The sequence below is a fragment of the Panthera onca genome, chromosome E1, assembly GCF_046562875.1.
Source record: "Panthera onca isolate mPanOnc1 chromosome E1, mPanOnc1 haplotype 2, whole genome shotgun sequence".
Taxonomy (NCBI): domain Eukaryota; kingdom Metazoa; phylum Chordata; class Mammalia; order Carnivora; family Felidae; genus Panthera; species Panthera onca.
The window spans coordinates 4,536,593-4,550,193 of NC_138352.1; the positions used below are offsets into that span (position 1 = coordinate 4,536,593).

Genomic DNA, 13,601 nt, shown 5'->3' on the forward strand with positions numbered 1-13,601 from the left:
ACCCAGTCATTCTCCGCAAAGAAACGCATTTACAGAGCGAGGCGCAGCCGTGAATTTTCCTCCTTTGCTGTCCAGGTGAGGGTCTCTTCACTGGGGCAGCAGCAGGCCGGGGTGGGGGGTGGGGAGGTGGTCCCTGTGCAGGCTCCGCGGGCTGCTGATGTCGGTCAGAGAGCATGATGAAACCAGGAGGGAACCAGGCATCTCCAAGTCTATCTGGAGCGCGCACCTGTCCTCCGAGCTTCGGCAGGGGCCCCAGCGCAGGAGGGTAGAGCAGGTCCAGTGGGCTACATGGGGTCGCTGTGGGCACTGACTGCTCTTAGAGGAGCAGAAGCTCAGCCTGCTGGCTTCTCTGGGCCCTTGGGAAAGGCTTGTCTTCCTTTTCACTCTGTGCTTTCCTGGGTAGAACCTGACTCATCCTGGCTCCCTCTCAGTCCCAGAGAGCGAGGCTTGGCTTTCACACAGCATTGACAGCCTCTCTTTGCTCGTCCTCAGGAAAGGACAGCACTGATGGGGAACTGAGTATGTGATCAGCTCCCCAAAGGCGCTGGGAGCCCCCATGGGGATTCATCTGAAAGTCTCTCTCTTGCTTTCCTACAGGCAAATGGCATCTCGGGCACCATGGATCTTACCACCCCAACTTCCGCGGTAAGAATTCTTTGGGGAATTTGTTACCTGGGAAACAGGAAGTAAAGATCTTGGTGTAAAAGGATTCCATTAACATTTAAGCCATCCTGCGCCTGGGGTACACCTCTCCCGAGTTAGGACGTCTTTATTCACAGGGTCACTTAGGTGCATTTGGGGGACCCAGGGCTCCCCTTGGTGTCATGCCCTTCTCGCGTGGCATCTTTCCTGGACACCCCCCTCTTTGGTGTCTGCTTGCCCTTTCTGGCCTTCCCATCGTGAGCCCATCTGTGGCCACGTCTCAGGGAACATTTGGCCCCGTGAGGTCCAGACATGTCCAGTGTCGTAGCAAGTACAAATTGTCCCGAGGGTTCACAGAAGCAGATCATCAATCCAAACGGGAGATGCTCTCTCTTGCCTTCTTCCTGCAGCCGTTCACCGCCTCAGATTTCCAACGCTCGGGGCCTTGGAGAATAGGCCAAGATCGAGCTGCTTGAGCCAACGATCCTAAAGTCAGTGTGCTGACGGATAAGCTCTCTGAATGTCCAATTCACCAAATTTTCGATGGCTTTCCAAAGTTGTGGTTTTTGCCTCTGCTCTCCCCCTCACCTGCCTCTTCCATTTCATATGAGAGTCCTCCTCGGACTTTCTCTTCAAGGCGGTTGATCATTACGTCAACTTCCGTGGCTTCTCCCCTGTCGCTACTTGGCATGCGCTTCTCTGCTACCCTGCTATTGGAGAAACAAATGGATGGCTTTCTCCTTGAACACGGTTCTCTATTTTGTAGACTTCTCCCCTCCTCCGTCCCAATGTCTCCCTCTATTTCCATGCAATGTTCTCTCCTAGACATGGGGGAACATGTGTGTCTGAAGATCTTTGCGTTTGGAGAATGGCTTTCAGAGAACCAGCCTGCAACCAGCCTTCAGCCTCGGGCTCCCGCTGGGAGAGCACGCTCTCCAACTCCCTCCGCCTCTCCGGTGCTCCTTCCTCCCCCTCTCTTCCCTTGTGCCCCATTTTCCAGTTGGGCTGCCATGGCATCTCCTACATGTGCTTTTTAAGAACGGCAGGTGAAGGAAGTGTGGACCTGGCTTTTCCACTGACTAAAAATTAGTGCAGAACTTACTTTTCCCACTTGGTCTTTCTTCCTCCTTGACAAGTGAGGAGGTTGAACCAGATCAGGGTGTCGACACCTTGAGTGCGTATTTCTGGAGTTCCTGTGATGAGGGATACTGAGAGTGGATCTTGCTCAGCAGGAAGTGGTGCCATCTTGGATTCGTGGAGTCTGCCATTGGGACTGAGAAGCGAGAGCACCTGCCATATACTTGTGTCCCTGGACCAGATAGTCTGGAAAGGCCTGCCGACTTGGGCATTCTGAGGTGCCTTGTTTCCTATCTCCACGTTTACTCATATCGCCTCCTGCTTCTTGTATCTCTTCCCTGGTACCCTGTCCTTGTTCTCCATTCCCCGCATCCCATCCTCTTACAGTTTAATCTATATATCTTGCTTCCCCTTCAGTCTCTTGAGGGCAGTCTCTTTTATTCCTTGAAGTACCATGCATGTACTTGATTTTCATCAAATGCTTACTGAGTGTGTTCATAACTGCACTGGGACGGTAGGTGTTCAATAATTCTCTCCACTTCCTCCCACTCTGGGTTAACTCTAATCCCAAGATGTTTTGCAAATCTAGTCTTACAGCCAGAACCCAGCAAAGAGTTTTCTTTGCATACTACAAAGGGATATTAATCAAATCCTCTTTTAATTACATACTCCACAGCACTGCAGTATTAAATCATGGAAAATTAAATTTTTGTCCTGGGTGTAAGAATGCAGGCTCACAGCACAGAAGCCAAGTGGGGGTGCTCACCGATTGCTTCTCTTCCAGGTTTTGATTACTACTTTGGAATCCCATACAGCCACGACATGGGCTGCACCGATACCCCGGGCTACAACCACCCTCCTTGTCCAGCGTGTCCACGGGGGGACGGGGACGGACCGTCAAGGTAATCCGATCCAAGGAACAGAGAGTGGGCTCCAGAGCAAGGTGAAGTCCTAAGGGTGTAGTCCCTCAGGAGGGGGCGGGGAAGGGAAGCCTTAGCTGGCTCATGAATAACACAATAGTTAACATAATAATGGCCGTTTATTGAGAAATTGTCACGGGCTCTGGAAGCCGTGGGACCACTGCGTGCGGTGGGTATTTATCCTGACCTTGCAAGTAAGGAAACCAGTGAAGGTACAGGGAAGGGCCCGCTTGCCCAGGTCACCCTGGAGCCGTAAGAGGCAGAGACACTGGTTCCCCGTCTGGGTCCCTCTGAGTCTAGAGCCTACTTGCTGCACGAAGGGTGGTCGCTGGCCCAGCAGCGTGGCAGTCATCCGGGTGCTTGCTAGAAAAGCAGAATTTCAGACGCCCACCACTCCATCCCAGGCCTCCCTTTTCACAAGATGCCAGGTGGCTTCGTGTGCACGTCGCAGGGGGAGAAGTGAAGTGCGATACGTCTCGTCGCTGCCCTCCTTACCAGCTGCGGCTCGGGAGGCACATCTGTGGTCACACTTGGTATGACATGTCAGCCGGGCCCCTTTAAATCCATGTTAAATCGAATAGAAAAGAAAAGGGGGGGGGTGGCTTAGTGGGAGAGGGGGGAAGGGAGATATTTTAGCTGATGGTGGAGTTGCCACAAGGTCATAAAAACCTAAAACACGTGACACCAACGATGGGCGTTAGCATGAGGATGCCCGGTAGAGTCATAACCTTTTCCTCTTTTTCACAGACTGTGGCCCTTGACGACTATTGACCCCAGTCTCACCTTGTCCCCCAAGCTTTTGTAAGGGGGGGCGGGGTTTGCATCAAAGTGTGATGAGGGATTTTCGTCTCTTTCCGATGCTTATCTGCACCATGGGGACAGAGTTCCTCCCGGAGATGGCTCTCGGTACCCTTTCTCTCTCCATGTTTCTCGGCTTCTCTCCTGGTCCCGTGGCGGCCAGGGCAGAGGGCCTCGGTGTTTATGGAGTTGCTCATAAGCCGCACAACGTGCAGAGTGCTAACCATTTGTTGTCTTGTTTGGCCTTTTCAGAGGGCAGGGGCGCGCTGCAGGTGAGGAGTTGGGGTCTGAGAGCTTAGGTGGGGGCGCCTGGGGCTTAGTCAACTAAGCTCCCGACTCTTGATTTCGGCTCAGGTCATGATCTCCCAGTTCATGAGTTTGAGCCCCTCGTCTGGCTCTGCACTGACAGGGTGGAGCCTGCTTGGGATTTTCTGTCTCTCCCTCTCTCTCTGCCCCTCCCCTGCTCCCTCTCTATCTCTTTCTCAAAAAATAAATAAATAAATAAATAAATCAACTTAAAAAAAATAAAAAAGAATCGACAGGCGCCTGGGTGGCTCAGTTAGTTCAGCATCTGACTTCGACTCAGGTCGTGATCTCGCGGTCCGTGAGTTCGAGCCTCACGTCGGGCTCCGTGCTGACAGCTCAGAGCCGGGAGCCTGCTTCGGATTCTGCGTCTCCCTCTCTCTCTGCCCCTCCCCTGCTTGCACCTGTGTCTCTCTATCTCTCTCAAAAATAAATAAACATTAAAAGAAAAAAAGAATCTTGCTTTAAAAATTAAAAAAAGCTTAGGTGATTTGCCACGGTCACGGCCAGGGTCCTAATTCAGCCACATGTGTTGGGACATTCACATGCGAGGTTCATCTCCATCTATAAGACCAAGGGCTGAGGGTTTTGTTTTGTTTTTTTCAGGAGATAAAACTGGTTTGACCCCCACTTTTTCCAATGGCTAAAGCTTCTCCCAATTCTCCTAACTTGGTTTGAAACTTTTAAGTTGTCCCTGGCCATCTGTGTTTTTGTTAGATGTCATGTCACACAGAGTCCCGATGGCCGACCTAGGAAAGCACCAAGCATTAGCACCCCATAGATGGAAGGCATCATTTAGGGAGGTCAGTGGAGAGAGCCAGGGATGGGGGCTATTCATTGGCTATGGGACTCTGCTTGAGTAATTTAGTTTGTTTGGACCTCAGTTTCTCTCCTGACAAAATGGGAGGAATGATTTCTGTAGCTCACAGAAGCCTTTGTGAGCTTTGCTGAGTGGCCAGGCCTGTCTGAGGAGCATAAACGTTGTTGGCGGAGAAGAGAAGGTGTTTTATTGGTTTTACCCTTGGAGGAAATGGCAGACTGGACAAATCATCTGGGGCCAGGTTATTAAGTGTTTTGTCTTTACATGTGTTGCTGCATAAAAGCATTTTGTTCTACACCACGGCTGTTTCAGTCGCGGAAATGAATGCTGTCTGTGGTTCCCGCACAGGACCCACGAGAGGGACTGTTACACGGACGTGGCCCTTCCTCTGTACGAAAACCTCAACATCGTGGAGCAGCCGGTGAACCTGAGCGGTCTTGCGCAGAAATATGCGGAGAAAGCTACCCAGTTCATCCAACACGCGAGGTAAGGAGTCCCCTGGTCCCCACGTGCTGTCCCCTGGCCTCAGCATTCCTCCCAGCCATGGTGGCATCCCCCTGCCCCACAAAGATGGATACATGCGTGTCCCCTGGACACGAAGCTGGAGAAGAGCCTCCCCTGGAGTCTCCAGGCCTGGGGTAGAAATTCCGCAGGGGTGTTCCCAGAGTTCCTAGGAACCCTCCCATCTCCCTGCTCAGATCACGCTCTGCTGTCCTCTCCTATAAGCTCTGGACGGGAGGGTCTGCCTCTGTATTCTGGGAGCTCAAGGCATTTGTTGATTCGTTAATTGACAGGGTGTATTAGCTTCTTGTTGCTGCTGTAACAAACATTCCACCACCTTATTGGCTAAAACAACAGCAGTTTATTCTCCTGTAGACCTGGAGGCTGGACACCCAAAATGAGTCTCATGGGGCTAAAATCAAAGGTATCAACACGGCTGTTTCCTTCTGGAGATTCCAGGGGAGAAATGTTTCTTGTCTCTTCTGTCTCCCCCCCCCCCTTTTTTTTTTAAGTTTACTTATTTATTTTGAGAGAGAGAAAAAGAGCATGCGCACATGGGGGAGGGGCAGAGAGAGCGGGAAAGAGAGAATCCCAAGCGCTTACAGCGCAGAGCCCAGTGTGGGGCTTGATCTCACAAACCGTGAGACTGTGACCCGAGCCGAAATCAAGAGTCGGAGGCTTAACCCACCGAGCCACCCAGGCACCCCGCCTCTTCTGTCTTCTGGTGGCTGCTGGCATCCCTTGGCTTACGGCCACATGATTCTACTCTCCACTTCTGTTGTCCCTTTGCCTTCTTGTCTTCTGTAGTCAAATCTCCCTCTGTCTCCCTCTTTTAAGGACACTTGTGATTATATTTAAGGTCTTCTATAATTATTGTGATTATATATAAGAATCTCCCTATCTCAAGATCCTTAATTCAGTGGCATCGCCACTCACAGTTTCCAGCGATGAGACCCTAGATACGTTCGGGGGCCGTTATTCAATATAATGCACATGGGTTGCAAATTCCAGCATCTAGGGGGCCCTGCTCGCTAACCGGACAGAGGGAAGCAGACTGAGTGTAAGGCTTCAGGGAGCGGTGAGCCCTTGAAAGCACAGGCGACACACAAGACACCTGGCCCTTGCGTGAAATCCCCTGATCCTTCAGTGTTAGAAATGACTCGTTAGAAATAACAAAGAGCAGAAACCGTGCCACGGCGTGCGCCCCGGCCCGGTGCAGATACACAGACGGTGGGGGGCAGGCACGTGCCCACACGGTCGCCCCCACCCCATCACTTCAGCCCTGCCCTGACCCTTCACAGCTGCCTTTTCTCTGGCCTCTCATGAGCCCCTGTGTGGGCGGCTCAACTTTCTCCCAAGACTGCAGACTCCTCCAGGGCAGTGGAACAGCTTCCAGCAGTTTCTCTCGTATGCCCCACAGCCTTAACCTCAGAGGGCAAGAAATAACATGCCGGGTGCCTGTTTGCCTGTGCAGAATAAAAAACAGACTCCACCTGTGGAAAACAGATCACATCAGTCCTTGAACGTGCAAGGATGCCCCCAAGCCCTTGCTCAACCACAGATTTTTCTGGAGAGCAGGGCTACAGGCGGAGCAGAGGCAGCAATTTATTCTTGATAATAAAACCTACTTACGGCCTAAATCTGGAGGGCAGCCTATTGGGGCTTCAGGGATTGCATCTTATAAGTTATTCAGACCTTCCTGAGAAACACTGGCTTTATTTCAGATGGCTAATGTAAACGGGCAAAGCTCCTTCGCCCATCTGGAGGGTTGAACACGTCTGTGCTCCCTGGGGCTGCGAGATGGTTCAGCTCCCCGTGCCCTGTGACAGGTGGATGCTTCACGGCTGGAGGGGACAGTTCAGTCCTGCTTTTGCTGTGCTTTGGACAGCACAGGTGTCCGAGGAGGGGTGGCGGCCGGCTGGGGACTGCTGAATGCTCTCCAGGGGGCACGGGCTGTTCCTCCACCAGTCAGCTCCAGAACAGAAAATTCCACGAACAGTCTCCTTGTCGTACGAAGGAGGTGAAGAGTTTTGCTGGTTTATTAATCAGTTATTAAGTGAAAAGTCACATGAATCCCGTTGTCTTTTAACTTTACGGGAAACAATCCTGAGGCGTGCTGATTTCTTTAGGATCCGACTTGCCAATTCATCCATGACTTTTGGAGCATCAGCAAGAAAGGTCCCTAGATCTGTACTCCTCCTGTGTGACCCCTGCCCCCGGGGGCTGGGCCCCACTCTCCCCACCCGGACCTGTTTGTCAAAACCACCAGGAGTCCCTAGGGTGGGATTTCCCGCTTCTTCTCGGCAGGAAGCCCACCTAGACTTCTTTGAAAGTTTTTACTTAGATCTTTAGTTGAATTTAAATTTGTTTATTTATTTATTTTGAGAGAGAGAGAGTGAGCGAGCGCAGGGGAGGGGCAGAGAAAGAGAGAGAGAGAGGGAGAGAGGGGGTCCCAAGCAGGCTCCACACTGTCAGCAGAGAGCACGACGTGGGGCTCAAACTACTGAACCGCGAGATCACGCCCTGAGCCGAAATCAAGAGGCAGACGCTTAACCGGCTTCCCAGATCTTCAGTTGAATTTATTCCCTTGACCTGGCAGCATGCCCAAAGCTAACCCTTGATTTAGATGCTTTAGAGAGCAAGCAAAGCTCCTCATTAGCCAAAAAAAAAAAGAGAGAGCAGATGTCATGGGCTCCTGGGTCACGGAGTTGCCAGTCTCCCACACCTCCCAGCCTCTGGGACTGAGAATACAGGGCCCAGCAAGGGGGGCGGTGCTGGGCCTCGACGTGAACCAAAGCTTAGGATATTTGAAATCAGGGCACGTGGCCAACGTGGCAGGGCCTTCATCACTCAGAACTAGTCCCAGAGATACACAGGTGACAAATAAGCACCTCCCCCACCCCAACCCCACCTGCCTGGACTGGAGCCCAGGACCCCTGTCAAGGTCTCGATCCCCTCCTGTACTTGTCTCGAGCCCACCCCACACCTCTCTCCCCCTGCTGGTCTGCCCCTCACCTGCCCCTCACCCAGCAGCCACCTACACCAACCTGTCACCGACCTCAGGGCTCCAAGCTCGTGCCCGTCCCCCCGCCCCTTCGAGCCCCTCTCTCGTGTGCGAATGCTCCGATGAATACAGAGCGAGGGCAAGATGAGCTAGCCGATAGCTGGGCAGTGGGGCCTGGTGTCTTCCTCTCCTGCAGGGTCTCCCCAGTGCCGTTCCGCCTGCCTCCAGCGGCCACCTGCACCGCCCGCCTGTAGACCCCGTCCTGCAGGCCTCACCATCCCGGGGATCTCCTGCCTCAACCCAAAGGCGTCTTGGTTCTCCCCAGTTACACCGTCTTACAGCGCCCTGCGTATAGTCCTCCTCCGTCGCTCCTGCTAATCTGTAAATAATTACCTGATTAATTTTTCAGTTGCATTTTCCTCTCCTGTTTCCAATCAGATGTTAAGCTCCAAGGAGGTGGAAATCATATCTATCATGTTCCTTGCTCTATCTCAGTGCCTGGCGTCTAGTTGGAGCTTCATAAATATTCATCGAATGAGTGAATAATGAGTGAGGGACTTTATCTTGCCCTAAAGATGTGCCCGGTGTTGTGCTAGGGATACAGACAGGAATTAGATCTGTCCTTGCTTTTGAGTAGCTCCCAGGCTGGTGGGGAGACAGAATTGTGGAAAGCTGGCTTTAACACAGGTTGTGTCATCAGTGCCGATGAGTATGGTGAAGGAGGGGGGAAGAGAGGGGCCGGGAGCGGGAAGCCATCCAGGACCTGGGAGCAGAGGAGGCGTGTTGGTGGCATTTGAGCTGGATCTTAAGAATTGACTGTTTTTAGGCAAAATACCGGGGAGGTTACTGCCAGGAGAGGAATAGCATGACCAAGGCGCGGGAGGGCAGAAGGTGAAGTGTGCGAGAAGCTGGCATATAGAGAAAGAGTCTCGAAGCGGGAAGGAGGGGAAGGCTGGAAGGGACCCAGGTTGGGACGGAGTCTGTATTCCCTATTGAGGTCCCGCGTGGAGTCCCAGGGGACAGGCAACTCCGTGACCCAGGAGCCCATGACATCTGCTCTCTCCTTTTTTGCCAGTAAAGAGCTTTGCTTGCTGTTTAAAATCAAGCCCCTGTGCTCTTCTGAAGTAGGGAACTGGGTTCAAGCGTGGGTGTGAGAATGCTGTCTGTGACGCAGAAGGTCAGAGAAAGGCGGAGAAGTGTGGGAGCAAGTCCAAGCCAAGGGAGACCTCTTGTCCGAGGCTGGAAACCAACCAGGCAGGTGCCTGCTCCTTCTGGCCCTCTGGCCGGGCGCCCACTGGGCACCTATCATGGGACGTGGGGGCCCCTTACCTGCCACTTTCCATTTCAGATCAGATGGTTTTCTCTGGATTCGGCTGTCCTGGGTTGTTTTTTTTGTTTTTTTTTTTTCCCAAGTTTATTTATTTATTTATTTATTTATTTATTTATTTATTTTGAGAGAGAGTGAGTGCGAGCAGGGGAGGGGCAGAGAGAGAGAGAGACAGAGACAGAGAGAGGCTCCAAGGTCAGCACAAAGCCCCACGTGGGGCTCAGTCCCACAACCTTGAGATCACAACCTGAACCGAAATCGAGCTGGACGGTTAACCGACTGAGCCACCCAGGCGCCCCTGGCTGTCCTGGGTTTTAATCTTCAGCACATCTCCACGCCGTGCCCTGTCCTCTCTCTCCTGGAATGTCCTGTCTGGCATCTTACTTTTTTTCTTTTTTTCTTCTCTGCTCACCACTCCACTCATTCTGCCACACAAATAATATATGTTCCCTTTAGAAATCTCTGAAAACAGAGGCCAACAGATAGGGAACAGAAAAATCACCCTAAATGCCACCTCCCAGACATAACCCCTTTCGGTAGATTTGAGCAAGTTTTTCTAGCCTCCTTCTGTGCTGAGGCATAGACACACACACACACACACACACACACACACACACACATTTTTAAACAAAAATGGAATCATACTGTTTTATAATCAACCTATTTCTTTACTGGAAAGCAACTGACCTTCTCCACTTTTTATTTTTTTTTTTTTTAATTTTTTTTTTTTTCAACGTTTTTTATTTATTTTTGGGACAGAGAGAGACAGAGCATGAACGGGGGAGGGGCAGAGAGAGAGGGAGACACAGAATCGGAAACAGGCTCCAGGCTCCGAGCTGTCAGCCCAGAGCCCGACGCGGGGCTCGAACTCACGGACCGCGAGATCGTGACCTGGCTGAAGTCGGACGCCCAACCGACTGCGCCACCCAGGCGCCCCTCCACTTTTTATTTTTAATGCAGCACAGAGCCTGTGGAAGGGGGGCTTGGGGGATAGACACCCCCAGGGAGCCAGTTTTGTGTGATTTTGTTTCTTCCAAATGCTAACTTTCTGAATTCCAGCACGGCATCAGGGTGCAGGGAAGGAGGTATATCCCTGGACACCATGCATCATGTGTTATTCGGAATTATCAATAAAAAGACTACCGTTTATTAAATGCTTACTACAGGCAGTTAATAATCACAGCTTTATCAGGGAGGTATAATCGTCCCTATTGTACAGACTACAGAGGTTAAGTTAACTGCCCAGGGTCCCACAGCCATGAAATAAAAATTCCAGGGATTTGGGTGTAGGTCTCAGAGCCTGTGCCTCCCATCTGTCTAGGCTGCCTTGTCTCTGAATTGCACATGTCTCTCAGCCACTGGCCCGGGACGCTGACGGGACTTGGATCATGGGCAGGAGTCTGGGACATGATGACGGGAATGGGATAGTGTGGGCAGCGGGACCCTGCCCTCCACACCAGCCCATACGTGCGGTGAGCTGGTAAACGTGTAACAGCCAGCACTCTGGGGGGGGGGGGGGGGAAAGCCCTGATTTGGAACATTTGCCCATTTCTGTAGTATGAATACTCTCACCGTGACTAATTTCAGGCCACCAGAAGATGTCACTGAATGTGGAGTTGGTAAGAGATGTGCAGGAGGACACTGCCAGATGGTATTTCTGTCACACGGATACAACAGATCATCTCGACGTGGAATGTAGTAGAATGATCGGGATGTGATAAGTCATAAGAATGTATTGCCTTCGTTTTTCATATAATTTATTTGATCGTAAGTTTGTATCGTTTAATTTTTAACGATGGCCATGTTTAACAACTGGCTTCAAAATTCCTGAAATTGGAACCAGCTCTGTCCAGCATGCCACTGCATTATGGTAGCTGTTAGAAAAAGGCGCCCCCTCTGGGTGGGTGCAGATCTCTGCCAGGGCACACAGCTTGGCCGGTGGATTGTGGGCTGGAATTAGGTATCGATTCATTTTCTCAGCAGGACGTCCTGGTGCAGGACAAACCTATGCAACTGTACCTTATTGTCTGTGGGAGAGCAGTCAACAGACGTGAGTCAGCACTATCCAATGGAACCCTCCCCAAGGATAAAAAAACGTTCTCTATCTGTGCATTTCAAGATGGTAGCCAACCAGCCACTTTTGACTACTATGCATTTGAGATAATTGGCTAGGGCAACGGAAACACTGAATTAAATATATATATATATATATATATATATATATATATATATATATATGTAGTGGGAAATATGCATATCATAGAATTTACCTTTCTAAGTATACAGTTCGGTGGCTTTATGTACATTTACTCTGTCGTGCACCTGTCACCACGGCGCATGTCCAGAATTTTCTTCAGCATCCCAAACTGAAACTCTGTGCTCACTAAACACCAACTCCCTGTTTCCCCCATCCCTCCAAGTCCCTGGGACCCACCATTCTACTCTCTGTCTCTATGAAGTTCACTACTCTAGCTAGCTTCTATAGATGGAATCATACAGTATTTTGCCCTTTGGCGATTGGCTTATTTCACTTCGCACTGTCTTCAAGGCTCGTTTCTGTTGTAGCAGGTGAGACATGGAATTCTTATAATTTTTTGTTCTTTTTCATTTAAATTCTAGTGAGTTAACATCCAGTGCAATATCGGTTTCAGGAGTAGAACTCAGTGATTCTTCACTTACAACATCCAGTACTCATCGCAACAAGTGCCCTCCTTAGGACCCGTCACCCATCTAGCCCATCCCCTGCCCAGCGAATGCTTAATTTTATTTAACTTTCATTAACTGAATCCTAAACAGCCACATGTGACTCCCGTGACTGCCGCATTGGACAGTGCCACCCTAGGAATGTTGCAGAGAAACTGTTGGTTGAAATGAAGAAGGAGAGGCCCCTGTCGTGGGACGTGTGTCCTGAGTTTTATGCCCAACAGAGAGCAGAGTACAGGCAAAGCGGGGCGTCCCCTGTCCCCTGCCAGGGGTCTGCTCCCCTCCCCCCCAGGGGTCGGGGATGCAGGGGGCTCCGCAGGGTGCAGTTTGAGGCAGAGCTGGGGGCATTGAGAGGACTTGATGAGGGGCGTTGTGAGTCAGGATCAGTAAAAAAAAGCAAGGAACAACTTGAAAATCAAATCTCTGGGGGAGGGAGGGGCGCCTGGGTGGCTCAGTTAAGTGTCCGACTTTGGCTCAGGTCATGATCTCACAGTCCGTGAGTTCGAGCCCCGTGTCGGGCTCTGTGCTGACAGCTCGGAGCCTGGAGCCTGTTTCAGATTCTGTGTCTCCCTCTCTCTCCGACCCTCCCCCGTTCATGCTCTGTCTCTTCCTGTCTCAAAAATAAATGTTAAAAAAAAAAAAAAAAAACCCTGGGGGAGGGAGCTGGGGTAAAAAGAGCCATGCTTCTATCACAGCTCTGTATGAACTTGACTGAGCTCTCTCCTTGCCCTACTGTGTCCCCTGGGAGACGCCCTCCCCCTGTAGGCAAGGTCTGTGGGAGGGGGCTCCGGGAAGGTCCCTGCTGCTTCAGGCAGGGGTGAGGCTGCGGTTGTGCAGCCGCCTGGATCCTGATCCTAGCCTGGGAATGGGGGTGGGAGACAGACAGGAAGCAGAGGCCACCCAGGTCCCTCCACGCCCAGGAGGGGGAATCTTCAGGGTGAGAATAGGGGCAGCCAGCGCCTGGGCCTGTAACGGATCCTTGATCTAGATGTTCCGCGGCGGTCATGTGCGTCCTTGGAATGGCCTGTGGTCAACCTGAGTCATCCATTCATCTCTTAGGGAAGGGCCAAGGCTGGGAATGGATGTGACGGCCGGGATCCTGCAAAAGAGCAGATACAATTTTAAAATATGTTTGCACTGGGTTTTAACGTGCAACAGTTAAGACCAAACGCTTTGCTGTCAGCCAGGTGCGAGTTTGAATCCAGACTCTACCACTTAGGACTTAGGGAACCTTGGACAAGCCCTGTCCCCCTAAGCCTCTGATGCTTCATCTGGGAAAGGGAACCTGAGGGTTAGTATGAGGGCGAATTTAGTCAGCACGAGTCACATTTCACAGGCTCTCAATAAGTGTTAAAGGGCAATAACGATTATTACAATGACTCCCAGTCGTTGATCGGCTAACCGGATTATCTCCACATTCCCTTGGAACATTGTGGAGCGATGGGTACTTCCTGAGCACCTGGGGCGGAAGGAGTTCTGGGGCTTTTCTCTGAGGCGAGGGAGAGC

General features: G+C 51.4%; 1 protein-coding gene across 6 annotated transcripts in view; it reads left to right on the plus strand.

Moving 5' to 3' along the window:
* ARSG (arylsulfatase G) overlaps nt 1-13,601 on the plus strand; it is a 107,683-nt gene that overhangs the window by 64,358 nt on the left and 29,724 nt on the right. For 3 of the 6 annotated variants that reach the window (XM_060645599.3, XM_060645600.3, XM_060645597.3), the window contains 4 exons: nt 598-645; nt 2,504-2,621; nt 3,044-3,172; nt 4,909-5,046. In XM_060645599.3, the coding sequence (XP_060501582.3) occupies nt 598-645; nt 2,504-2,621; nt 3,044-3,172; nt 4,909-5,046 (433 nt within the window). Of the gene's footprint in view, nt 1-597; nt 646-2,503; nt 2,622-3,043; nt 3,173-4,872; nt 5,047-13,601 lie in introns of all 6 variants that reach the window. The other 3 variants (XM_078438236.2, XM_078438237.2, XM_078438238.2) reach the window with 3 other exon arrangements.